Source organism: Sorghum bicolor, chromosome 4, assembly GCF_000003195.3.
Source record: "Sorghum bicolor cultivar BTx623 chromosome 4, Sorghum_bicolor_NCBIv3, whole genome shotgun sequence".
Taxonomy (NCBI): domain Eukaryota; kingdom Viridiplantae; phylum Streptophyta; class Magnoliopsida; order Poales; family Poaceae; genus Sorghum; species Sorghum bicolor.
In genome coordinates, this window is record NC_012873.2 from 54,541,369 (window position 1) to 54,566,757 (window position 25,389).

The 25,389-nt window shown below is 41.8% G+C and overlaps 3 protein-coding genes across 7 annotated transcripts; 2 read left to right on the plus strand and 1 right to left on the minus strand.

Annotated features, from left to right (window-relative positions):
• LOC8055409 (protein PHYLLO, chloroplastic) lies at positions 1,754-16,074 on the plus strand. Of its 5 annotated transcripts, XM_002452308.2 has the most exons (27): positions 1,754-2,150; positions 2,929-3,122; positions 3,206-3,323; positions 4,221-4,337; positions 4,644-4,748; positions 4,929-4,985; positions 5,515-5,583; positions 5,851-5,961; positions 6,025-6,219; positions 6,489-6,587; positions 6,934-7,500; positions 7,631-7,855; positions 8,209-8,511; positions 8,816-8,883; positions 9,073-9,231; positions 9,490-9,615; positions 9,702-9,833; positions 9,911-10,019; positions 11,905-12,057; positions 12,160-12,423; positions 12,534-12,701; positions 13,089-13,232; positions 13,319-13,780; positions 14,182-14,475; positions 14,642-14,799; positions 14,938-15,045; positions 15,265-16,074. In XM_002452308.2, the coding sequence occupies exons 1-27, from the start codon at positions 1,800-1,802 to the stop codon at positions 15,518-15,520; spliced, it is 5,112 nt and encodes a 1,703-aa protein (XP_002452353.2). In that variant the 5' UTR covers positions 1,754-1,799; the 3' UTR covers positions 15,521-16,074. The 5 variants fall into 5 exon arrangements, with proteins under 5 accessions (XP_002452353.2, XP_021313969.1, XP_021313967.1 ...); XM_021458292.1 differs by lacking the exon at positions 1,754-2,150 and having other exon boundaries at positions 3,101-3,122; positions 3,206-3,790; XM_021458294.1 differs by lacking the exons at positions 1,754-2,150; positions 3,206-3,323 and having other exon boundaries at positions 3,042-3,122.
• LOC110434379 lies at positions 16,297-17,560 on the plus strand. Its single transcript, XM_021458297.1, has 2 exons — positions 16,297-16,860; positions 17,015-17,560. The coding sequence occupies exons 1-2, from the start codon at positions 16,767-16,769 to the stop codon at positions 17,266-17,268; spliced, it is 348 nt and encodes a 115-aa protein (XP_021313972.1). The 5' UTR covers positions 16,297-16,766; the 3' UTR covers positions 17,269-17,560.
• On the minus strand, positions 19,827-24,647 carry LOC8070568 (uncharacterized serine-rich protein C215.13). The gene is made up of 4 exons (XM_002454025.2): positions 24,395-24,647; positions 21,645-22,285; positions 20,666-21,465; positions 19,827-20,412 (listed from the first exon to the last, which is right to left on the minus strand). The coding sequence occupies exons 2-4, from the start codon at positions 22,206-22,208 to the stop codon at positions 20,304-20,306; spliced, it is 1,473 nt and encodes a 490-aa protein (XP_002454070.1). The 5' UTR covers positions 22,209-22,285; positions 24,395-24,647; the 3' UTR covers positions 19,827-20,303.

Below are 25,389 nucleotides of genomic sequence, written 5' to 3' on the forward strand. Positions count from 1 at the left end.
AGAAAAAATAAATCTTTGAAACATGTGCAAGTGGGTCTAGTTTTGTTCGCCTCGTCGTGTAGAACACATCAGTGCGGACGAAATTTAAAAAAAGATACGCCATTCAGAAGTTATAGTATTTTGAAATAAATATTTCTCTTTTTATATGACGTCAGTCATCCTTTAAAAAGCGCGCATGAATGTGGAAGTGCGGAAGAAGCGCTACGCATGTGCGGCTGGTTGCCAAAAAGAGAAAGGGTGAGATTTTTTTCCAAATAAGGTATGTCTGATATTGATCGTTTGATTTGATATGGGTGAACGTCAGTAATTTAGTAAGGTCGCTTGCTCGACGTTGTTATTCCCCTCTACAACACTCACAGTAGGGGCCGGTTGCTCGCAACAGGGGCCACAACCGCCTTGCCAGAGTCGTAGCAGGGGTCATGGTGGTCGTGCCCGCCCTGGTTGGAGCTCAGGGCAGGGGCACGCTCGCTCTAGTCGGCGCTCGCAGTAGGGGTTGTGCCCCTCCTTCGACCACCTCGCCCCCTCCCCGGCCCTACGCACCTATCCTCGGCAATGTCGTGCCCACTCGGCCCCACGTGATCCTCTTCGACCACCACGCGACCATCCCTTGGTTGTGGTCGTGCGTAGTAGTTGTCACGCCCCGCGCCTCTCGCCGAGCCGATCAAGAGAGGAAGACACCGAGAAGTTTTGTTCCTAGACATTGACAAGTGGGACGTGGATCTGGAGCTACTATGTTACCCAAACAGTTATCTTTTAGATTCTAGATCCACTAGTGGTGCTGCTCAACGGTGAATCCCAGATTTAGATTCACTTTTTTAGTCGAGGAGCTATCCCAAAGAGGCCCTTAGACCGAATCCGACAACAAATTGCTTAAGATCCGATTCATTATTTGAATAGTTAGACCATCAACTAATCTAGATTTTTACAAAAATAATATTCGTTATTTCTTATATTAAGTATGATCAATGATTCAAAAACTTGTAACAATATTTAATTATTTATTTTCAACTTTTTGAAAAACAAAAAAAGCTTCAAAGTGGATGAAAAATTAGGGTAGACATGAAGAAAAATAATAGAACAAACATTTATAATGCACGCACACTCATCCCTATGACGCAGACGCAAATCCTATACCTATGAGCATCTTTAAAGATTGAGTCGACAAATCTTTGAGAGGCGTCTTGTTGTCGACAGAAACATCCCCTATCATTAAAAATATAATGTTATTAAATCATGTAATATTCGCTCCCACGCTTCCACGAGAGACTAGGATCTGAGGTGTTTAGTTCTCCAAAAATTTTGCAAAATTTTTCAGATTCCCCGTCACATCGAATATTTAGACGTATGCATGTAGTATTAAATATAGATGAAATTAAAAACTAATTGTACAGTTTGGTCGGAATTGACGAGACGAATCTTTTGAGTCTAGTTAGTCCATAATTAAACAATATTTGTCAAATACAAACAAAAGTGTTACTATTCCTATTTTATAAAATTTTTTGGAAGTAAACAAGGCCGCTCTTGTAACCTCTATATGACTTTTGGCACTGTGACCTGCTGGCTTTTTTTAGCAAAAATTGAGACCTGCTGGCTGAGCTGTTCCCTATGTGGTCGGCCTTGAAAGCCCACACTCTACCGGCCAAGCCCAGCCTGTGCAGAGCCCACACGATGATGACTTGGCTCATTGGCTGGGCCCCTGAACGCTATCCCCTTCCTTCGTAAACCCAACGGGACACTTCCCACCACCACTCTCTTTCGCCTCTTCCCCCTCTTCCCCAGCCCCCACCAACCTCGCTGGCATGCTCGCCGTCTCGCCCCCTCCTCGCCTTCCTCTCCTCACCTCCACCCCCCTCCGCGCTTTCCCTCCTCTCCCACCTCGACGCCGCGGCCTCTCCCGCCTCCGCAGACTCCGCAGAGGCACCCCTCTCGTCCTGCTCCGCGCGCGCGCAGGGAGTCACGCTGGGATCGCGATCGACGTCGACGAGGTGGCTGAGAATGGGGACCGCGACCTCCCCGTGGACGTATCGTTCACGAGGAGGCTTCCCCCCGCGCTCACTGTCGGTGACGGCCTCGACGCACTGCTGCGGGCCGCCAATGAGGTCAAGGCCACCCCGCCTGCTGGCGCCAGGAGCGGCGTGATCAGGTTCGAGGTACGGTGTGGGTATCATCGCTATTCTATACTGGTTTGATGAAGAGTAGCGGGTGCATTTTGATTGGCGATGAGCCGATGAATGATGGCTGTTGGGTACATTGAGAACTTGCAGAATTTTGGGGGTTCGCTATGTAGTTACTACGATGCTGTTGTTTTGCCATTCACCCCTCTCTCATTCCATCACTGCCTGAGAAATCTTACGGGCGCCGCTGATCCATAGCTGACCAATGGTAGAGTTGTGTATGTTAGAATACGGGGGTTTCAGGTTTGGATCACTTTCAGTTGGTCAATTCGTTCCTACCCAATTTTTAGCACGCGAAGCGTCTCCCTCCAATTTGTTAGCTCGGGACTAGATTGTTAGAGTCACCCTGATAGGCTGGTACTTGATGAATGTTGTTAGTTTTTATGTTAAACTTTTGATATAGTGCAATTCCGTTATTCAGTATCTCCTTCGGGTAATGGGTTTATAAGTTTATGGCAAATGCAGCATTTAGATTTACCCTTAAACTTGTGCTCTGCTTCCCCTTGAGGTTCAACTAGGCTTCCTAGATTCTTTAGATGGCTATTTGCCCAAATTTGTGCAGCCAGAGCGCTGTTTGCTTTTGTCATGGACATGTGCAGCATGTGCATTTTTCTAATTTTTTTTTTTTGATCAAGATTCTGAAGTATACGCATTCAACTATTATAGTGATCTAACTAGTTTTGGCATGAATTTATCCATCTCTTTAAGTCCAAGCGATATTGGAAGTTGATTAACTCAACATACAATGGTGCAGGTACTTGTTCCACCCAGTACAAAGGCACTTAAGTGGTGCTCTCAGTTTAGAGGATCATCACTGTTTCCTCAGTTTTATTTATCAAGGAAGCTGACGTCTGCTCCATCATTCCAACTTGAAATCTGTGGCATTGGTTCCGCAATATGCTTTCGTGGTTCCTACCTAGTAAAGAATGAATTTGATTTGGTATCGAGGTGAGGTTTCACACCCCCCCCCCCTCCTTCCTTCCTTCCCTCCCTCCCTCCATAACAAAATTAGGACTTACTTTTCCTTGCAGATATATTTCTTCTGAATCACACCTGATAAAGGCTTACGGATTCGTAGACATGAATTATGATAAGGAATCATCATTGGTAGAAGAGAAACTTGGCTCATATTACTTCTTCATCCCTCAAGTAATAACCTTACATTTTCCTATGTGATGCACACGATCTAGGACTAGAAGTATTTTGATCAGCCTTTGTGCAATATAAACTCAATGCAGAAGTCATTTTATATTCAGATAGAGGACAATTCTACACCTCATGTTTTATGTACAATCCATTTTGTGATATACTTGATCTTTATGGCTATGGCTCATATAGTTGCATTGATAGTTTGATACAAAGCTGAAAAACTTAGGGTTCCCTTTGTAGTGTTAGTCTTAATTCCTCAAAATAATCTGTTAAGTGCAGGATGATTCTTTGTCGAAGCAACATTATTCTTAGTTCTTACACGCAGTAGTAGTGCAATTGCACTGATATAAACAGCGCTGAGCTTAATTTGTGTAAATAAAAAAGGCCAGAAGTACAACTTTGCTTGATTGACTACCAAGGGAGCCTGACTTGGCCCCCGAAGCAAGTTGGTGAATGCAAATGTCTGGGTGAGTATTATGGCCATAACATTGTACAATTTAAGATTTTATGCTGTATAATTTTCCCTGTTTGTCTGGCTGGAAAAAAAGGCTTCTGCTGATGCTGATGCTGATTTTTTTGTGAGAGAAAAATGCTGTTCCATGGTTGAAAAGCAGTGCTGATAAGTTCAAGAATGAGTCCACATCTCAATATCCATTTGGAGTATTACTCATGCAAAAGCAGTGCTACAAAAATGAGTCCAAAGTGGAAATCAACCCTGTTGAGGGATGATGAAAAATGTTGAATGATTTTTTCTTCTTCTATGTCTTTTCTGCAAACCAGTCATGTTGTAATCTAATCCACAGTCCACAGACTCTTGTTTTTCAGTTAATCTTTGTAGGCATCACATAAATATTTGACTTCTAGCATTTCTGATGCTTTAGCATATTTATTTTACAGGTTGAGTTGAGTGAGTTTGATAGTTGTTCCATATTATCATCTACCCTGGTTTGGGACGATTCTATGTCTCATACGTTTGAGGATGCGGTTTCTTTATTTGAATCTTGTTTTAATCAGGTATGTGGAACTAGATAACAATTTTTCAGTTTTTCAACTTATTGCTAAATAATTTTGTTTTTTCTTTTCTTATTTCTCACTTAGTTATTTTCTTTTTCGTAACTTCTCCTTTGATGATTTTGTTATTTCATCTGACCAAATTTACAAATACTCAGTATAACATGTTATTCGATTGACTTCACTTTTTAATTTTTATGCTACATTATGCTTCTGTATCATGTGACCTAAAGAACTTTGTTACTTTGTCAAAACAAATATAGTAGCTTATTGTTCAATTTAATTTTTATTTTTTTCCATCTGAAACAGATACAAAATAGCTATGATTCTTCAGCTAGCATTTCTCACAAAGGCTTGGTACCAAGTTACATTTCTGGAGATGCACATTTGTCAGAGACTGGAAATGCTCAGTTGGTAATATTTCTGTCTTGGATTGCGTAGTAGGTATTGCAAATTTAAATGTTGGAAATTTGGAGGAAAACCCCGCATTATAACTATGATGATGCAGCTAGTACCCAACTAGGGCAACCACAATTTTCCTAATACCCTATGGCATTTGGTTCTTAATTCTGATTTGTTGGATCCATCTTACAGGTGTATTTGGATACAGAAGTGCTAGCCTCAATAGATGCCAAAGCTAGTGTGCAAAAGGTATCCCCTTAACCTTGGTAAGCTTCCTGGAACATTATACCATGCTTTGCGTTTGAGATTGATTTGTTTTCCAAAAAAAAAAAAGACTCCTGCACTTGAAAAGTGTCATGCTTCTTACAGAAGATGTTCGGTCTGTATCATGGTAGAAAACACATCTTATAATCTTACCACGTGGAATCAGAGAATGTGTAAAGTTTATTTTTTGTCCCTAAATATTAGTCACAGTTTGAAATGAACCTTCCATGAAAACGCCAATCCACTAAATCTCTGTCATTAAATTGGTGGGGTACTGGGGTGACAAACATGTTGGTGCCACCTAGCGCTAACTTGGTACATTTGTCTTGACCTACTCCTTGGGTTCTCAGACCAAAACGTTGGGTACTAAAACTTTGCGGTTGAAATGGACCCGCATAATTGGGGGACAAAGAAACATTTTCTTGTTAATTTACCTTCTTTTTGAAAGTGTAATTTATGTCCTTTGTATCATTAAGTTATATCCCTGATCACATCTGACACTCTTCTTTTGCAGGAGAACTTTCTGACTTCTGATCGGTCATTTGTTAGATTTTCACCACAGTTATTCCTTTATTCAAACATGGTATGATACTACTCAAGTATCTTTAGCTGAACATTAAAAAAGTATCTTTAGCTCATTAGCTGCATATGGCCAAGAATTTATTATTCAAGTATGTAACCTTGGTACATTAGGATTCATTGCAGTCTACATCACTTATCAATTCAAAAAGACAGAGAGAAGGAGAGGAGAGGGCGAGAGAGACAGAGGGAGGCAGGGAAGGAAGGAAGGAAGGAGGGAGGGAGGGAGAGCTATGCCAAAATAGCTAATACTGTTCTGTACCATTTGTAGGAGTTATATTTGCAACGCAACACCATTGAATCTTTCATCAAGAGTTGCTCTAACATAAATTTGGCATGGGCATCCCTCATAGTTGAAGAATGTGTTAGGCTCGGTTTCACGGTAAGCTTAACCAACTTAGTACCTTTAGCATGTCTAGAATTATTCTGATCCATTTTGCTTTAGTACTTTTGTATAGCTCCAGGGTCGAGATCATCCCCGCTTGCACTTTCTGCTACAGGCCATCCTTTGACAAAATGCATATCATGTTATGATGAACGTTCACTTGGATTTCATGCTCTTGGCTATGGGAGAGGTTCTCGAAAACCAGCAGTAGTAATCACATCATCAGGAACCGCTGTATCAAATCTTCTTCCTTCAGTGAGTGGCAGATTTGTTTCACTGAAAAATGCACCTTTTCCTTATTCTAATGCTACGAGCCTTCATAAATACACATAAATTTTCTGTTCCATAACCCAACAAGTTTTTGCATATAGTAGTGCTTTTGTATACCTTTAGGAAGGCATATGGTAGTAATTCCCATAAAATAAAAGAAAAATGATTTGGATGTGCTAGTACACGTAGTTCTATGAATCAAAGACAACATTATCTGGGTTAAATCAAAGTTTCACTGTGTCACTCAAATGTAGGTGGTTGAGGCAAGTCAAGATTTCGTACCAATTATATTACTCACAGCTGACCGTCCTCCTGAGTTGCATGATGCTGGAGCTAACCAAGCCATCAATCAGGTACCTGTGATTGCATATACATTCTAAAATACAAAATCCTTGATAACATCTGTCTTAGTCTGCATGGGTTTCAGCACTCCTAAAATTCTGAATTTCTTATGTACACATTAAGATTTTTAGGTTCTACATTTTTTCAACAGTATTATTGTGTAAATGTGTTTTATATGCCAAGTGAACCCTAAGATCCATTATACCCCCCACATAAGGAAACACCAATAAATAAACTTGCACTTGTTAGGATTGCAATTTTGGCACTTGTCTTTTTCTTATTTTTGTTCTAGGCAAACTCATTTACCAGGTTCTATCTTCTTTTTTTCTGTCTCAACAGTTTAATTTCCATTTTCAGGTCAATCATTTTGGTACCTTTGTAAGATATTTTTTTAATCTCCCTCCACCTGGAGACCAAATACATGCAAGAATGGTTCTCACTACACTTGATTCAGCAGCCTACTATGCAATGCAAGCACCACAAGGCCCAGTGCATATAAACTGTGCTTTTAGAGAACCACTAGATTACACTAATCAACATTGGAATGTCGACTGTTTGCGAGGTTTGGATAAGTGGTTTAAAAATAGCGAACCATATACTAGATACCTAAGAATGAAAACAGTTTCTGCATTCGGTAATTACTCTTGCTCAGTAATGGAGGTCCTGGAGATCATAGAGAAGGCAGAACAAGGTCTTCTTTTAGTGGGTGCTATTCATACGGATGAAGATATGTGGGCTGTAGCTTTACTAGCCAGGCACCTATCCTGGCCAGTTGCTACAGATATTCTGTCTGGACTGCGATTGCGGAAAGTTGTAAATTCATTGCCAGGGTTTGATAAGAACATTTTGTTTATAGACCACATTGATCAAATTCTATTGTCTGATTCTGCTAAAAACTGGATAAGCCCGGATGTCATTCTTCAGGTTTACCTTCTCAAACCTCATTGATTCTATATTCTTCGCACTGTTCCCTATGTCTTTCTTTTTTTTCAGTAATTATGCGGTGTATTTAATATGTCATAAGTTTTTGAAGTTGATGCTGTTTGATTGGCAGATTGGTAGCCGTATTACTAGCAAACGAGTGGGAATGTTTCTAGAGACATCCTTCCCATCTTCCTACATCTTGATCGATAGACATCCGTGTCGTCATGATCCTTCACATATTGTCACTCACAGAATACAAGCTAATGTAGCAGAATTTGCTGCTAGTTTGCGCCGGTGTACTTTTCAAAGAAAGAGAAGCAGATGGACAGAAATTTTGACCATTCTTAACTCAGTGGTATGAGCTGAAACATGGTAGCTATCTTGTAAAGACATAACATGCTTTATAACATATGAACATGGCCCTCAGGCCCTATATGGATAATTAATCCTTCTGCACTTAACCATTTGTTATAAGCCTTTAATCCATAAAGCTTGCACTAATACACCTATTTTATAATGGATAAAAAGGTTCACTGTGCCTTGAAATTTCAATGTAGCAAACAGTTTTTGTCATGTACCTTTTTTTGCTATCATGGCATAACTGGATATTTTATTTGTGCTAGAGCTCCCTCTCCCTGGGAATAACTGAAAAGGTCTTTTGGCCCTTATGCTGTTGAGTTTTGTTCTCACAACTGTTGCCCACTCCAGGTTTCTCAGGAGATAATGTTTCAGATACATGCAAAGTGCTCACTTACAGAACCATATGTTGCTCATGTAATAGGGGAGTCACTTTGTGGTGATGCTGTCATGTTTGTTGGGAACAGCATGGTCATCCGAGACTTAGACATGTTTGGCAACGGTTGGATGGATTACACTACAAATGGAAATAATGTGATGACGCATCATTTGCCAGACTTTGTTGGCACAGCAGTGGCTGGGAACAGAGGAGCAAGTGGCATTGATGGTTTAATCAGCACAGCAATCGGATTTGCTGTTGGATCAAACAAGCATGTAAGTCATTTCTTTAGTTAAAGTCCATACTCTAGGAAAAGTATTCCTATTAGAGGCAATGAATTTTGTACATTTTCTGATTAAATGATAATATATTCTTGTACATTTTCTGTTTATCTAAGCCTGACTTGAAATATTTTTCATACTAGTATGGGCATATTATAGCACTTCATTTAATTTAAGACATGCTTGTTCTTAAAAAAGGGTGGTGTTCTTATCAGTACATTTGTACTTAATCATTCACATGAGGAATGAGGAATGAATTTTTAGGCTTTTGGCAGAAGTTGACTCTGCATGTTTTCAGGTATTCTGTGTGGTTGGTGACATATCTTTTCTTCATGATACAAATGGATTGTCACTTCTCAACCAAAGGTTTGAAGTTTGAACCCTTCTCTGCACCTGTCCATTGACCTGATCATCTCAGACATGATCAATTCCTATTAGATCAATCTAGTGAAATTCAACAAAAATATTGTTACACTATTTACCTAAGCTACTCCTGTATTGTCATGATGTTGAACAGTATATTCATTATGGATAATGCTATTGACATTATTGAAGGGCATGGAGGAAACCTATGACAATAATTGTTGTCAACAACCATGGTGGTGCAATCTTCAGCTTTCTACCAGTTGCAAAAACTACTTCACCACAGATTTTGGAGAAATTCTTCTACACCTCTCATGACATATCAATTTCCGAACTATGTTCTGCACACAGGTAACACCAATTGCGATTCACTTATTCTGCTTACAAAGCCCCATCTGGTTGTAACAAAATTATGCTGGTATTCCTCTGAACCTGTGTATTAGCTTCCCCCTCATGCTTGTAAAGTTAACTTTTATCATTGTTTTCCCCTGAAGCCAACATATATAAATAAATTAGTGATTCTAAAAGGTGTTGAGAATTGAGATTGTTGCTTATGGTGTCTGCTATGTTCTATTGCTCTTCTCAGCGCTCTCATTACTTGTGTTGCAGGGTAAAACATTTTCGTGTTCAAACAAAAGAGGAGCTTCATGATGCATTGGTGAAATCCAATATGGAACAGGTTGATTGTGTGGTAGAAGTAGACAATAGTATTGATAGCAATGCCAACTTTCATAGGTTCATATCCAAACTAAATTTCTTTTATCTTTTTTTTTTACAACCGTGTTCTCCATCATGTTTATATATTTCTACAAGTTCTGCAGGATCATGAGCATGTTCTCTAACTATTCTACAAGTCAGTATCTGGCCTATCTTCTAGAAGCTCCATGTCTTAAGAGTGACGTAGATGCCATACCTGTTGACAGAATTGATGCAGTGGAATGCATGTTGTACAGGTATATGTAATAAGTACCAATGAATGTAGTGCCCACACCTTCTCTACAATGTGCCTTTGAAACCATCATTTGCACAGAATCCAGCTTTCTGCACCACGTACTTCAGGGCTATCTGATGGTAGATTCATTCATGAAGGATTTGTTCTGAAGCTTCGTGTGGATGATAACATTGTAGGATTTGGAGAGGTTTGTCTTTACCACTTCATTTTGCTGTTCCACTAGCATATTGCACATTTTTGCTATTAAATTGGCTGTAAATGAAGCAGGCCACTAGCATTATGATAAACCTATGTTGTTGAGGAAAGTATAGTGTCCTCTCAAAAAATGGGAAAGTCTAGTGTAATATGGCCGATAACATGGTGACTGTACTGGACAAAACAATATTTTGACACTAAGTTACCATTCTCTAATTTAAGTATACTATACTACTATAAATTGTGGACCTGGTAGTGTTGCTCCTTTCACTTCTTCCTTCCATACAAAAACATCACTAATAAACAGAACAAACTGCTCTTCGGGGAAAAACCAACTACATATCTTGGTTTAAAAAATAAGGAAACCCAACTACATATAGGGACCAGCCTCACCTACCAACTGAAGGGTGGTGGAAGGCAATATCCTCAGTGCCCAAGGCTGAATGGAAGGGTCTCAACTCCCTGATAATTTTGGTAGCCTGGGAGGTGTGAATGTAACACCCCAGCCCATTAGTAGCCTGTAGTAGTTGTGAAGTTGGCCCATGTGGGCCAAGTGGCTTATGTGCGGTTGTGGTTGGTGGGTTTAGTACCACCTTGGAAGTTTAGGAGGGTTAGGGCTAGCTTAGAAGCCTTGGCATTCCAAAGGTAGCATCTCTGGGTTAACCGTTTTACACGAAGCGAGGACGAAAGTGTAGGAGAGGTGCTACACATACACAGGCCCATTCCACGTGTGGAGTTAGGCCATGTAAGCAGTTTTGGACGTGAGGTGTTACAAGTGGTATTCGGAGCATCAACCCTTGTTGCTCGTGCCCATGGAGGGGTGTACCAAGGGGTGGTCCTGGACATCTGCCATATATATGTGGTGAGCTGCCGAGGGCTGGTGAATGTAACACCCCAGCCCATTAGTAGCCTGTAGTTGTTGTGGAGTTGGCCCATGTGGCCCAAGTGGCTTATATGTGCTTGTGGTTGGTGGGTTTACCACCTTTGGAAGTTTAGAAGGGTGAGAGCTAGCTTATAAGCATTGGCGTTCCAAACGTAGCACCTCCGGGTTAACCCTTTTACACGAAGCGAGGATGAAAGTGTAAGAGAGGTGCTACGCATATGCAGGCTCGTTCCACGTGTGGAGCTAGGCCATATAAGCAGTTTTGCATGCGAGGTGTTACAGTGGAACAACTGTAACTCATGTGTGTTTGAAAATATCACGCCAAGCATCCAGGAGGTTCTTAGGGCTGTCAGCGCTGAGGGCAATCCTTGGTGCAGTGCTGGAGCAAGAAAGCTCCAGGAACTATTGGTCAGGGAGCCGGCCTTGGGGCTATAAGGCAGGCTGTTTTGTCTAGTCGACATCGGTATATTTTGTGGCGCGCCTGTTTTAGTTAAGTGGGTGTGTGTTTGTGGTGTTTTTGTACTCGAATAGGGTCTAACCAGACTCGTGTATTTTATTTCTACCTTAATGAAATAGCATGCAGCTCTCCTGTGTAGTTCGAGGAAAAAAAAGTCACCTATCACAATGTAATCATTTGTTGGTGCTATCATGTATTCATGTGCGGTTCCAATGTAGGCCGATGGATGCCATGCAGACTGACTAGATTTAAGTTAACAGAAGGACATGCAAATAACCATAAAATATTTTGGAAAATCATTTAAGAAAATAGCTCAAGTTTTACTGGATCCAATCCATGTGTCCGATTCTCATCCCAACAGTTTACATGTGTTTGCATGGTAGCGCATAGCAATTGGTTTGCGCTACTAAATATGCTTCCAAGCAACTTTAGCTCTGATTTTGCATGTCCAGAAAATGGTGGTCAAGTTAATTTTGTTAGGTAATACATCTTAGGGCATGTTCCATATTTATAGTCCTGATCAACTTCTTGTAACAGGTTGCACCAATTGAAATTCATGAGGAGGATCTGTTGGATGTCGAAGAGCAACTTAGGTTTCTTCTCCACAGGGTGAAAGATTCTATGCTAGATTTTATTCCCTTACTGAGAGGGTCCTTTTCCAATTGGATATGGACAAGCCTTGGGATTCCTGTAAGATAACTTGTCAAACTTGTTAATACTGACTTTGGATGGTTGGGCGCCATCTAAGCCCCATTGACAATTAAACTTTTCCTTGTTTTGCCTTCGTCTCAGCCTTCTTCGATATTCCCAAGTGTTAAATGCGGTTTGGAGATGGCTATTCTTAATTTACTTGCATCACAACGGAAATGTAGTTTGTTCAAAGTTCTAGCTGGTTGTGACCCCTTGGGCCGAGACGAGAATGTTATTGAATATAATCAGAACAGTTCTGGAAGCATACAAATTTGTGCACTCGTAGATTGCAATGGCTCTCCAATGGAAGTGGCACTTGCTGTTGCCAAACTGGCTGCTGAAGGTTTTACCACATTTAAGCTGAAGGTAACTATTTAACTTGTTCCATAATCATAAGACATGGAAGTTAATGCTTTTATAGTTTCTTTTGCTATTTCAAGGTATAATATTATATCTTTCCAATTTCTCTTTGGAAGGTTGGCCGCCGTGAAAGCCCCATTGAGGATGCGGCTGCTCTTCACAAAATAAGAGAAGTTGTAGGGTACCAGATCAATATCCGTGTTGATGCAAATAAAAAATGGACATATGAACAGGCAGTTGAATTTGGATCTAGGGTAAAAAGTCTTCGCTTGGAATACATTGAGGTAATATACCTTATTTTCATAAGCTATGTATTAAAGGCTCGCTCACATACACATCATGCACTCACCCTATGAACGCACATACACATACCCTACCCTTATAAGCACCTGGCAAGAGACTGGTAGGTTTTTGAGATTGACAAAGTCACCACAGGTGTCTCACTATCAATGGCCACATCCCTTACCACTAAATTAATAGTGCCATTTATGCGGAAATAGGAGCAAGTGCCCAGATGGTTGGGTGCATAAAATAAGAAACTTGGCTACCGCTCCATCTTGTTCTATAGTACTGTTATTCAGGGCTGGGATTCATTCCATTTTCCAGAATGCATATTTCCATCTTGTTCTTTCTTGAGAACCTTCTTTCACTTTTCTTTTTCTACTTTACAGGAACCAGTGAGCTCTGTAAATGATCTCATCAAGTTCTGTGAAAATAGTGTCTTGCCTGTTGCACTTGATGAGACTATTGACAACCTCAAGGGAGATATAATTCCTAAGCTTCATCAATTTGTTCATCCAGGAATAGTTGCTCTTGTGAGTACCGAGCAAAACTTTGTGTGCTAGTTTTGAAGGTTGTTATTCTATTTTTATATTTAACCTGCTTTAATTGTCATGCTTAGGTTATAAAACCTAGTGTTGTTGGAGGTTTTGAGAATGCAGCTCATATTGCAAAATGGGCACAGCTACATGATAAGATGGCTGTCATCAGTAGCACGTATGAGAGTTCTATAGGTTTGGCATCCTATATACAGTTAGCACATTATGTTGACCAACAGAACTCGATAGTCTCCAGAATAAGAAACAAAGTTACATGTAGAGCTGCCGCACATGGACTTGGAACGTATCAGTGGTTAAGGGAAGATGTATCAGAACAAAAGTTAAAGATCCATGCATCCCCACTTGGTGACGGAATCCGAGCCTCAGTAGAAGATGCCCATGGTTATCTTCACCATTTAAACATAAACGATGACAAGATACAAAGGACGTATGGTGAAGAAAAACTTAGGTCATATTCTATCCAAGTTGATGTGGATGATTGTTCTTATCTAGTCAAACTTCGAGAGGCCGGTGATCATACAAATGTAAGAATTCTTCTATTCTTTTGAAAATCAGATGTCATATTACCTCACATAGCTGTATAAGAGTTTATTCTGTGTATTTGACCAGTGATAGTACATATGTAAATTCTGGGTTTACTGCCCCTTGGTATGTACTCCCTCCATTCCAAATTATGTCGTTTTTGGCTTTTCTAAATACATAGTTTTTGATATGCACCTAGATATACACTATCTGTAGTTACATAATAAAAACTACGTATTTAAAAAAAACCAAAACGACTTACGATTCGGAACGGAGGGAGTATAAGAGTTATACTTGATACTCTCTCTCTCCAAATTGCCTTTTACCTGCATTTTACTTGATATGCTGCTCTGCTGCAGTAACTAGTGGTCTAGTGCCATGACCCATGATTTAACCTATGCAGGAAAAGGTTGTTCTTTTACTTCATGGATTTCTTGGTACGAGTGAAGACTGGATTCCCATGATGAATGCTCTTGCCCCTAGTGCACGAGTAATTGCAATTGATCTTCCTGGTCATGGCGAGTCACAGATATTGCAGCATCACAAAAATTCAGAACAATTTGTTTTAACAGTTCAACTAGTTGCAGATTTATTGTTGAAGTTGATGTGCCACATAACTGATGGCAAGGTGGTGGTGGTTGGCTATTCAATGGGTGCAAGGATTGCACTGCACATGGCACTAAATCAAGATCACAAGGTAACTATGTTTTTTACATTTCATGTGAACTTCTTTCTGTTTTGAATGTTCTATAATTTTTTTTTAAAAAAAAATCAAATAAATTTTGAAAATTTAACACTGCTGACCCCCTCTAACATTAAAAAAATAACTTCCTGGCTCCGCCCCTGCTTGTTGTGCCAAACAGATTCGTGGAGCTGTTACAATATCAGGAAGTCCTGGATTGAGAGATGAAGCAAGCAGAAGACGCCGTATTGCTATTGATAAATCAAGAGCCCAGTTCCTGATGTCTTGTGGACTTGAATGTTTCCTTCAGACATGGTACTCTGGAAAACTGTGGAGCAGGTAACAACCTGATTGAAGGAACTAGTTTGTTTGATTATTGCCTGTACAAAAAACAAAAGCTAATGGTAGCACTCATTTGACAATTTTCTTTATTTCGCTGTATGGAACTCTTGTGTTGATGGGCGACCAAACCTTCAGTCTACGAGAACATCCTGAGTTCAATTCTCTTGTGAGGACACGCAGTAAACACAAAAACATCAAAGCTCTAGCTAAGGTTCTTGCAGACTCAAGCGTGGGGAGACAAAAGTAAGACCGCCTTACTGTACTCACAGTAAGATTTTCACTACAGTGTTTGTGTGACTTCTGTTTTATCAGTACCAGCGGTGTCAATGAGTACTACTGACACGCCAAACTGATAGTGGAGTTGACAAGCAAATGGCCAGTTGCATTTTTTTTTTACTATGTGCTATATTAGATTAGAAATTGTTCATGTGATTCTGTCTCATGCAAGTTTCAATGTACCAGGTCCCTGTGGGAAGACCTGAAGCACTTGAAGAGGCCTTTACTCATCGTTGCTGGTGAAAAGGATGCAAAGTTTAAAGACATCTCGCAGAAAATGCGCATGGAGATAATGAACCAAGCAGAATGTGGATCTGATGGTCCTAAAGGGAAGGAACTTTGTGAAATGACCATTATCCCAGATAGCGGCCATGCTGTGCATGTTGAGAACCCTCTTCCTTTGGTGAGAGCTGTGAGGAAGTTCTTACTAAAGCTGTATTGAGGAGAACATCTGAGTAGAACCGGTAAATGGAGCATCAGGTCTTTTGGTACTGTCGTCACATGCAGGTGAAGAAAGGTCTCAAATTCGTGCTGCCCAAAAAGAACTGAAATTTGGTCGGCGTCTGATCCAATTCCAGTCATCGTCAGTCGTTGCAGTAAAAACTTTCCCCGTTTGACCTTATGGTTAAAATAGCAAAGCACAAACGCGCGGCTGATAGATCCAACTGGCGATGCCTCTTACGCTGCATCCGAGGGTTTTTAAACTTGAACCCCAGTGGACTGGCTTCCCTGTGGCTGAGTTAATCGGTGCAAGTTGCAACATGTTCCTTGGTGATTGTCAGGGTTCTGCATTTCCTACCGATAAATTCTCAGCATGTTCAGACTTGGGAGTACTTCGTATGCTGTTTGTACAAGGATTCCTTTCCTAATGCTCGCTCTCGACTCTCGAGCAGCGGGTTTGGTCAAAATCTTACTGAGCTGCGGCGATTCAAGAAGACCTTCGTGCCGATCCTTTTGTGTAATAAAAAGTGGCCTGGTCTTGTTGGGATCCGGGAACCGGCCGACTGTCGATCAACTGCGCTTTTCTGTGCGATTCCTGACTGTCAATTTTAAAACCCTCTTTTAGCCTTTAGCAGCTTAGCATCTTGGTCCTTAACGCCCCCGATGCGAGGCGGCTTTTTTAATTAATCGGGCACCTGCTGATGACTCCCTGCAGACGTGCCTGGTGTGCGCACAGTCACGCTGCCCGCACCATCTCCGCCTGTGGCACCGGGCAATTTTTTTTGGCAGGGCGCCCGGCCAACAGGGAGCTCTACTCCCGAAGCCCGGCCACCACCCGGGCCACCCGGCGGAGGGCCGCGCACGCGGCCGCACAGAGTCCACACGTGCCGCGCCAGTGCGTGCACCGTGCGTGGCGTGGTGTGCCTCACGGTAGCAGCAGGAGTAGGACTCTGCGGTGCAAAGAAACGCCTCGGACTTGTTAAAGAACGCTTGGACATCAGTACGGGCGGGCACAGATGTTTTATACGAGTACTTGTGTGCATAAATATATACAAGTGGTGAGGGATCTCGCGAGCTTCAGCTTTGACCACCAATCGATCTCGAGCTGACTGCCTGACTATATATATATATATGTATATATAACAAAAAGGCATCGTCACTCCCTCACCTCATTTTCCTTAAGCTTGAGGGTGGCTTCATTTTGGAGTGGTGGTGGACTGGTGGTGTGTGTCCATACACGGATCGGCATGGGTTGCAGAAGGTCCTCTTCAACTGTTCTCATGGCCATCGTGGCCATCTTCTTGCTCGCACTTGACCATTCCGTTGCTCATGCTCGCCCAGGTAAGCTAATCATATTTGCTTTGCTTTTCTGTATAAATGCATGTTTGAAGCTAGTTTGTAGCTGGTGTTTGCTTTCTTTATTTTCTTCCGACCGCCCCTAAAGTTTCCTGCAGTGTGTTTATTCATCCGATTTGCTGCCGATTTATCGTTGCAGTGAGGAGCCCGTCCATGTCGACCGGCGAGCATCCATCTACAAAGGAAGTACTGCAAGCGACGAGGAAGCACGGCGCCAAGGCCGCCAGCACTGAAACCGTGCACATGAAGCCGGGATCAACGGGCGTGGTTGGACGAAGGGTTGAACAGCCAAGCTTCGTCCGCGGAGGAAACAGCAACAGTCCGGCCTCTGCCGAGAAGGTAGTGGTGGTCGCGAGATACGGACCCAGGCCTCACCCTAAAAAACACAACTAAGTTTTACTTATTATAGGTGCCCGTTCAAGTGTTGCTGTATGTATTTTTTGTAGCCTAGGTAGTTCCTCCCCTTCTCACTGTTTTAGGTTCTGTCTCGATCAATAGGTAAGATAGGCAGGGGATGGATCAAACTACTCCATAGATCATAATAGTGTAATAGCCAGTTATTAATTTCATCACGTATAGAACAGTGCTGATGCATGCTTTCCTTTGAGTCGAGACAGTCATGGAGCCATCATATCAGCTAAACTCGAGCCCTCATATTTCATCAAACAGCGCACCTTCAATTTTAGCTGCGTTTTTTTTTCCTCTCTTCTTTTCTCCCTTATTTTTTTTCCTTTTTTTTGGTAGACTAGGGAGAGAGGCAGAGGGGAATTCCTGTGGTTGAACCAATGCAAGTACAATGGGGTGATTTTCAACTCATGTCTGATCGAGTCGTGTTTAATGAACTAATTAATCACAAAGACATGATCCCTGATTATTAAGAATCAATAACATCCAAAAAAAAGTCTAGTGAAGCGGCCCATCGCAAGCATCTCGGGGTTGATAGTGCGTGACCACCCTAGCATCTTGTTCAAATGATTCTTTAGAATGAATTCTATGTAAAAACAAAATAGTTCTGCACATGGAGTAAATCATAAGAAGCTACTTTTTTTCCAGATTCCAACATCCTAAATTATTTTAGATAAGTGAAAGTAATCAACATATAATCACTTCTTTATTAAAAAAGTATTTGGCATAGCACTCCTGGATTCAGCCCAGAAGTTGTTTGTGAGTGTTCTGCCAAACCGGCTCTTTGTTGCTCATGAGTGGATTGACTAGTGACAATGTAAAAAAACAAATTTTTTGATGTTAGGGTTTTTGTGAAACTGAAAAACAATAGTTTTCAAACTAAACATCCAAACTAAGTTCTAATTTCACTGTTGTATTTCTTACAATAAATTCTTCAAACAATAAAATGCTTGGATATATGGGAACAATCACAAACACCATATGCAACATCTGATGAATAATATGACAACCCAAAATACAAGATATAAAATCTCATGAATAGTCTAGGAATAATCCAAACTACATCATGGAATATCTCATGGGTATCGTGGGAATGAAGTAAAACACACCATGGATCATCTCTTAAATAATGTGTGAATAACAAAATAACATTGTTTCAGTAGTTCAAGCGAATAGATACATAACTAAAAAGTAAAAATGAACTAAAATAGCAAATAGCGAAGAAATTCTTATAGCAAACAAGCTTGTTGGTTTGGGCCTGGCCGCCTAGGGTGTGGTTGCTGCTCGGAGCGTGAACCCGGTCCGCCTCAGTAGACAAATATCTGGGCCTTAGCCAGCATGGGCCACGTACCTCATGATTTGTGGGCTAGCACTAGCAGTCAGGCCTTGTTTAGATCTAAAAAATTTCTGGATTTTAACACTATAGGACTTTCGTTTTTATTTGACAAACATTGTCCAATCATGAAGTAACTAGGCTTAAAAGATTTGAATTGCGAATTACAGATAAACTGTGCAATTAGTTTTTGTTTATCTCTATATTTAATGTTTTATGTATGTGCCGCAAGCTTCGATGTGACGAGAACTTTTAAAAAGTTTTTAGTTTGTAAACTAAAGGAGGCCTCAGTGTGGTTCCACTCGGCCTTGTTTACTTCCAAAATTTTTTACAAAATAAGAATAGTAGCACTTTCGTTTGTATTTGACAAATATTGTGCAATTATGGACTAACTAGGCTCAAAAGATTCGTCTCGTCAATTCCGATCAAACTGTGCAATTAGTTTTTATTTTCATCTATATTTAATACTCCATGCATACGTCTAAAGATTCGATGTGACGGGAAATCTGAAAAAATTTGCAAATTTTTTGGGAACTAAACAAGAAAAAAAAGCGGTCAGTGTGGTACCAGCCCGCACGTACGGTACGAGGATGTAAGCGTGGTACCGTAACTGTGCAAAAAGCCTATCGTCCGGTACCGTAACTGTACGATGCAGTGATTAATACGTACGAGCAACAAACAGCAGAGAGAGAGGCCGTGCCACTGTGCCAGTGCCATGCAAAGTTGCAAAACGGACAAATGGTACAAGTTTTTGGTGAAGGCTCGCATATCGCGTGGCGTGGTGGCCTTTCTCGGTCAGATCAGATGCATGGATCGGAGTCGTCGTCGCACGGGTGCTCCTGCTTCCGTACTCCAAATCTCTTGGGTTCTACCTACGGTTGGTTCGTGACAAGATCCATCTCTCTGTCAGACGAAATCCCAAGGATGTATGGTACGGCGTACGTCTCGACGGCAATGCATGGGATAGTGGCAGCTGTGCGTACGGGAGGGTTCGTACACCGTACATACACACGGGCCGGGGGGCAGTTTGCCGTGTGCCGGACGGACGGCTGGGATCAACTTGGGGCTGGGGAGGCGATCCATCAACCATCCGGTAGAAAAAAAAAAAATCAAGACGCAGACTATGCAAAGCTACGACGCGATGGATTCTGAATGGCGTGCAAGCTCTTTATTTTTTTTAAAAAAAGAAAGAATGGCATGCAAACACACCAAGTCGACCAGTGGAACGAATTTCCACAGCATTTAATTTAATTTTATCCACCAAAGGATGTACAAAAACTAATCATCACCTCTACCAAGCGTGATCACTACTAGTACTACCTTAATTAATAATTAATAATGAATGAAAAACGTACCAAGCATATTCTCGGAGGAGGGAAAAAAAAAGCACCGTCACTACGCTACAGCTATATACCTTCTCATCACTCAAGCCACTACGAAATCAGAGTGCAGACCTGCTCCTGAACCAATAAAGGAGCAGGGTGTATGCGGCATGCAAACGAGAAAGCGCCAACGGTTTGGATGACTGTGGTATTTCGTTGGAATGTTCAGCCTCTGGCTAGCTCTCAAACTTTCCAAGGAAATACCATCGCCGATCCAAATAGGCCCCCTCAATGACGTTTTCTTTCTGCATGGCATCAAAGCACATTTCGGGGGAAAATAAGATCCCAAGGCTGGCCGCCATGATCAATCAGAATTTACAGCAGATAATTCCTTTCCTCCAGACACGATGCCGTCTGCTGCGCCTCCGTTCTGCCTTTGCCATCCTCACGGGGCTGCTGATCCACTCCCTCTGCAATCTGTGCATTGAAAATTAAACAGTTTGATGAAAAATGTTGACTATAAATCATACAACCATTATCATACAATATTCTGTGGTCTATTTCTTGAAACTGATTAAAAGATAAGCGAAAATCAACTAGTTGTCGGGTCCTCAGATGATTGTTTCAGTTTCAGTTTCAGAACCAAATGAAGAAGTAATTACAATCTTATACAGATGGTTTTGATATCTGACTGACGTGGATGATGAGTATGTAGAGTTGTTTGACTTACACTGGAAAGGCAAAGGACCGGGTGCTAGTTGTGCTGCTATCTGACCGGAGAGAGATACTCCCAGAATAAGCTATATGACCTGACCTCGATACTGGGCCTGACATTATACTGGGACCAGAGAAGTTCGGTTCGTAGGTATTTTCATTGCCGACGCGAGCTGTTGATGTCGAGCTATCAGGCATGGTTTGTTCGACCGCGGAGCCATCTTGCGCAAGGGTAGTAGAAGTAGAACTCTTACTGGCTGCATCGTCTGTGCTTATGCTGTGCTCCTCATCTATCTCATCATGTTTTTCTTGATTCTTCCCATATGCATCGCTATGCTCAGCACTGTTGGGGGTTGAAGATGTAGCAACTGCGGTTTCGTCCACTGCACCAGTGATTGCCTTGCTAAAAATACTTTCGCTGTGATCATTGTTCTTTTCAGATGATTGAATGTCTGAACTACTTATACTAAGAGTATCCACCCCTGGTTCAGATGTTTCAACTTCATCTAATCCTGCGGTGCCATCCGTCTCATTGTGAATAGAGCAGGTGGAATCAGTGGAGGCAGCATCTGTGATTCCTGGTATAGAGCACTCAGGTACCGATGTATCCTCCAGTGACCTATGATCAACGAAAGGGTTGTACCGATCAATTTTTTGTGGCTCTCGCACATCTAACGCTGTAGCTGCAACATGGTCTCCAGGCATCGTCGTTGCGGGGCAACCACTGGCATTCTCCTTACTTAATATACCAGTAATAACATACTCACTGGTGTTGGCCAAAATAGTCTGAACATTAGGATCACCATCCTTGGAAGTCTATAAGAACAAAAAGAAAAGTTGTGATGAAGTATAAATATGGATTAATTTACTGCTAAATTTCGAGTCAAGAGGGAAGAACATGTGCATATATATACAGCACAATGATAATGGTAATGAGACAAGCAATACGAATAATCCGTTCGCCATATATAATGCATGGTAGACTAGTGGTATACCTGTCCAATTGCTTCTTCATGAAGAGGGCACTTATGCTTTTCACTGCTCTCGGAGTTTATTGTGCTTGAATGTCGGGATTCTTCTGCACTTTCAAGGAGAAGTAACTCTTGCAAACTTATCTTCTTCTCACTAGGATTGCCTGCAACGAAACCAGTATCAATCCGATCTTCAAGATCATACTCTCTGCCAGAAGAGTGCTGTTTCTCGTTGTTACAATGAGGAGCAAAGTCAACAGGGGAAACTACTTCTGGTTTTAGTTCGTGTACAGATATTCCAGAATAATCTTTCTTCCCATATCTTACGTTACTATCTGCATCAATCATTTGGCAACTGAAATTTGGGGATGACCTTCGGTCTAGTGGTTTTTCTTCTGATGTCATCCGATGAAGTAGTGCTCCTTCATCAACACAGACATCCTTGACAAAATTACCGCCATAATTATCAGAAACAATATCATCTGCCAATTTTATCTCCACAACATCCTTGTCAAAAGAAACATTGTGAAGTACGATATGTCCACTTTTCTGTACGGTATCTTGTGATGAATTTTTGTCTTCTACCATTTTCTGTGTCAAAAACTCAGTATCATTTTACCATCAAGTTCTATTATCTAGTTTGACAAAGCATCAATGGTGTTGTCCTGCACACAAGTTCGTGAGAGTCAGCATGGAACTCTTGAATCATCTTTACACAAATACAACACTAAGACTTTCAGAAGGTGAAAAATAGATGTTGTGAACAAATCTTGCATCAGAACTAACATGTTTTTACCTTTGATTTGACACACAATATAAGTATAGAACATAGTGTACATTCGACTAAATTAAGATATTTTGCAGTTTTGCTTCTATTCAATATGGTTGGCACATCCCTTTAATCAAGTGCAGGGCATTGAAATTTCTTGTCACTCCAACTACATCGGCCTAAATTCATGATGGCCTTGACAGAGACAGCTCCTTCTATGGTTTGAACAAAGAGAACAGTGGCGGTCTTCGTGTAATTAATATCATCATGGGGCCAAGTCAAGGCACAAAATCTCATAATCAGAATCAACAGCCTTCCCACTTGGCATGAACAAGGCGAGCAGCTTTCAGGTAATATAGGTAGCAGAGTCAATTTGGACAGCACAGGCAACACCACAACAGCAACTGAGATCGATAGCAACCTGAATACCTAATGGCACCTTTTGAGACTAGGATGTGCATATGACCTTAAGAGTCCACAACATGCTCTAGTAATGGAGATTTCGTTAACTTGAGGGTTCAAACATAGTCACACATCTAGCATTTCTAATGATCCTGCTGAATATGTAAAAAATGTTAAATCTGTACTTTAATAAAAACTATGTTCTAGGTATTATATCGACAACATGAGTTCCTACTGAGAAACCGTTTACTAGTTATACATATTGTTGATCCAGTGGATCTTTCAACTTACCAATTACAGTTGACTGATCTAGAGATAGAATAGTATGCCCAACAAAGCTAACTAGATCAAGGAGTATTCCACACTAACTAAACAGGGCTAACAATAGCAAAACATTCCTAATTCCTAAACTCCATAAAAGCCCCAGACTGGACGAATGTGTTGCGGTTAGTTTCAGTAGCAACTTTTTTTTTGGGGGGTATGCAGGCAGAAGTATTGGGAATAGGTAAAAGATGCAGCTGAAAGTAGCTTCAGTCACCTAGCAGCTTCATGATAGAGAACTAGAAGCAGCGAAGGGAAGGGAAGGGAGTGCTGGAGATGGCAGAAATGCTGCAGTTTCTTGTAACCGCAAGTCCTTAACACAGCTGTAAGTTGTCCTATTAAGGCTACGAACCTCACAATCTTTGCATGATCCGGTAGAAACTGACACGGCAACAGAAAACAGATACACGCCAAACTGACTACAGAGTTGGTACCAGAACAGGGAGGCTCGGGACATCCAAAATCCCCTATACACTCCACCCAAAGAGACGTACGATACAGGCATATATACAGGCACATCAAGATTCAGACTCGTACGCCCAAAATATTAAAAAAACATTTCTTTTCCCCTTCCCTGACTGATGGGTCAACACACTAAACAGCCTAGTATATAGGATACAGTACAATCCAGACCTAAAACATCGGCGATTTAGTGATCTTGATTGACAACCAAGAACACATCGACACAAGAGTACCCTCTTTGTCGCAGACGTACATGCACTGCATCGGTACGAAAGCTTACGTAGAAGAACTGCAACAAACGCATCAATCACACACAACTGGCCCGGCGCAGGAATGAGGTGCGCGCCAATTCCAGTTTCCACCAAGCGCGGCAGGTGGGAGGAACTGGCACAGCCCAAGGGAACTTCAATGCATGCATCAGATTGGTGCCTGTCGCTGTTTGGGGCTGAGCAGTGTCTCCTCTCCCCACAGTAGTAACTACAGGCACAGGAAGCTGTGGTACTCGGAGAAATTTGGCGGCAGAAGAAGCTGATCTTATAGCAAATCAAAGGGGTTTTTTTTTTCATGTGAGAAAAATGAAACCATGGTACTCAGATCGGCAGTGGGTTTTCTGTTATTCTAATCTTGGAGTTGAGAAAGCATGCCAAAAAAACAAAAAGGAGCAGGTCGTGGTGACTCGACAAGATTAGACGAGGGCACAGAAAGCAACAAAGCCCTTTCCGAATCGTGAACGCGTAGCGCGAAACTCTGGCGGAAATCCAGAACGAAAAAAAGAGGGCCACGGGAAGAACAGAACAGAGGAGAAGGATCAAGAACTCACCTGCGTCGGGATAAAACCCAACGGAATTCTCTGCTCCGCCGCCGCTTCCGAAGCCGAAAGAGACGGCGCCGCGAGCGGAGATTGGCAGGAGCTCGGCGAGAATGGGATGAGGAGGAGGGGATCAGCCGATCACAGGCCCAATGACCAGGAGAATTCGGAGTTGGGAAAAGAATTCCAAACCCCGGGGGGTGGCCTCTTAAATAAAAGGCGTGAGAGGCAGAGCTGCGCAATAAATTTCGTATGCTGCACCTCTCTCTCTCTCTCTCTCTCTCTCTCTCTCTCTCTCTCTCTCTCTCTCTCTCTCTATTTGTATTTACAATTAGGCCCCTCGAGGTCCATGAAACGGGGTCCTTGGATTGCTTAAACCACAAGTTGCTAGGACGTTTCACGGTACACAAGTTTGCTGGATTTCAGGTCTGCTGGCGTGCAGGTTTTGAGATTATGCTGAAGTTCAGGGGACCTCTTGATATTATGCATGTGCTCAAAACTTTTTTTTTGGGGGGGGGCATATATGCTCAAAATTTGAGTGGAATTGCAACATTTGGATATTCTCTATTTTTTCTCAAATATGTATTCAATTCCAGTGTCCATAATAAATGCTTTGCAATATATGTGTGCTTAAGCATCTCCAATGGTTTTGTATAATTGAATTGACATTTGTTGTTGTTTGCAAACTCCTCAAACAAAATACAAAGTCTAAAAATAGGTCATCTCCAAGGGTTTTGCATAATTGAGTTGGCAATTAGCCAAAGTGGACCCGGCCGCGATTTTTTTCCTTCGCGCGCGCTCGCGATCGTCTTCCCGTGTGACTTTCCTTCGCGTGAAGTCGCCGTCGGTTCTCGCGTTTTCCTCACAAGTCGCGCCGCCGGTTCTTCCTGCTCCCCACCGCTCGTTGCAGGTGCCGCCGCGACGACTCGTATCAGACTTGTTGCAAGTGCTGCCGCGGTGCCAGCCCGATGGATGCGGCGGTTTTCTGTCACGATGGAGTCTTTCAC

What these genes read in the sequence shown, in the direction of transcription:
- LOC8055409 (XM_002452308.2), top strand. Translation starts at nt 1,800, where the DNA reads ATGCTCGCCGTCTCGCCCCCTCCTCGCCTTCCTCTCCTCACCTCCACC. An exon ending in TATCAAATCTTCTTCCTTCA is followed by an intron (nt 6,220 to 6,488) that starts GTGAGTGGCAGA and finishes ACTCAAATGTAG; the next exon opens with GTGGTTGAGGCAAGTCAAGA. An exon ending in ACATTGTAGGATTTGGAGAG is followed by an intron (nt 10,020 to 11,904) that starts GTTTGTCTTTAC and finishes TTCTTGTAACAG; the next exon opens with GTTGCACCAATTGAAATTCA.
- LOC110434379 (XM_021458297.1), top strand. Translation starts at nt 16,767, where the DNA reads ATGGGTTGCAGAAGGTCCTCTTCAACTGTTCTCATGGCCATCGTGGCC. An exon ending in CGTTGCTCATGCTCGCCCAG is followed by an intron (nt 16,861 to 17,014) that starts GTAAGCTAATCA and finishes TTATCGTTGCAG; the next exon opens with TGAGGAGCCCGTCCATGTCG.
- LOC8070568 (XM_002454025.2), bottom strand. Translation starts at nt 22,208, where the DNA reads ATGGTAGAAGACAAAAATTCATCACAAGATACCGTACAGAAAAGTGGA. An exon ending in ATGAAGAAGCAATTGGACAG is followed by an intron (nt 21,466 to 21,644) that starts GTATACCACTAG and finishes TTGTTCTTATAG; the next exon opens with ACTTCCAAGGATGGTGATCC. An exon ending in CGGTCCTTTGCCTTTCCAGT is followed by an intron (nt 20,413 to 20,665) that starts GTAAGTCAAACA and finishes TTCAATGCACAG; the next exon opens with ATTGCAGAGGGAGTGGATCA.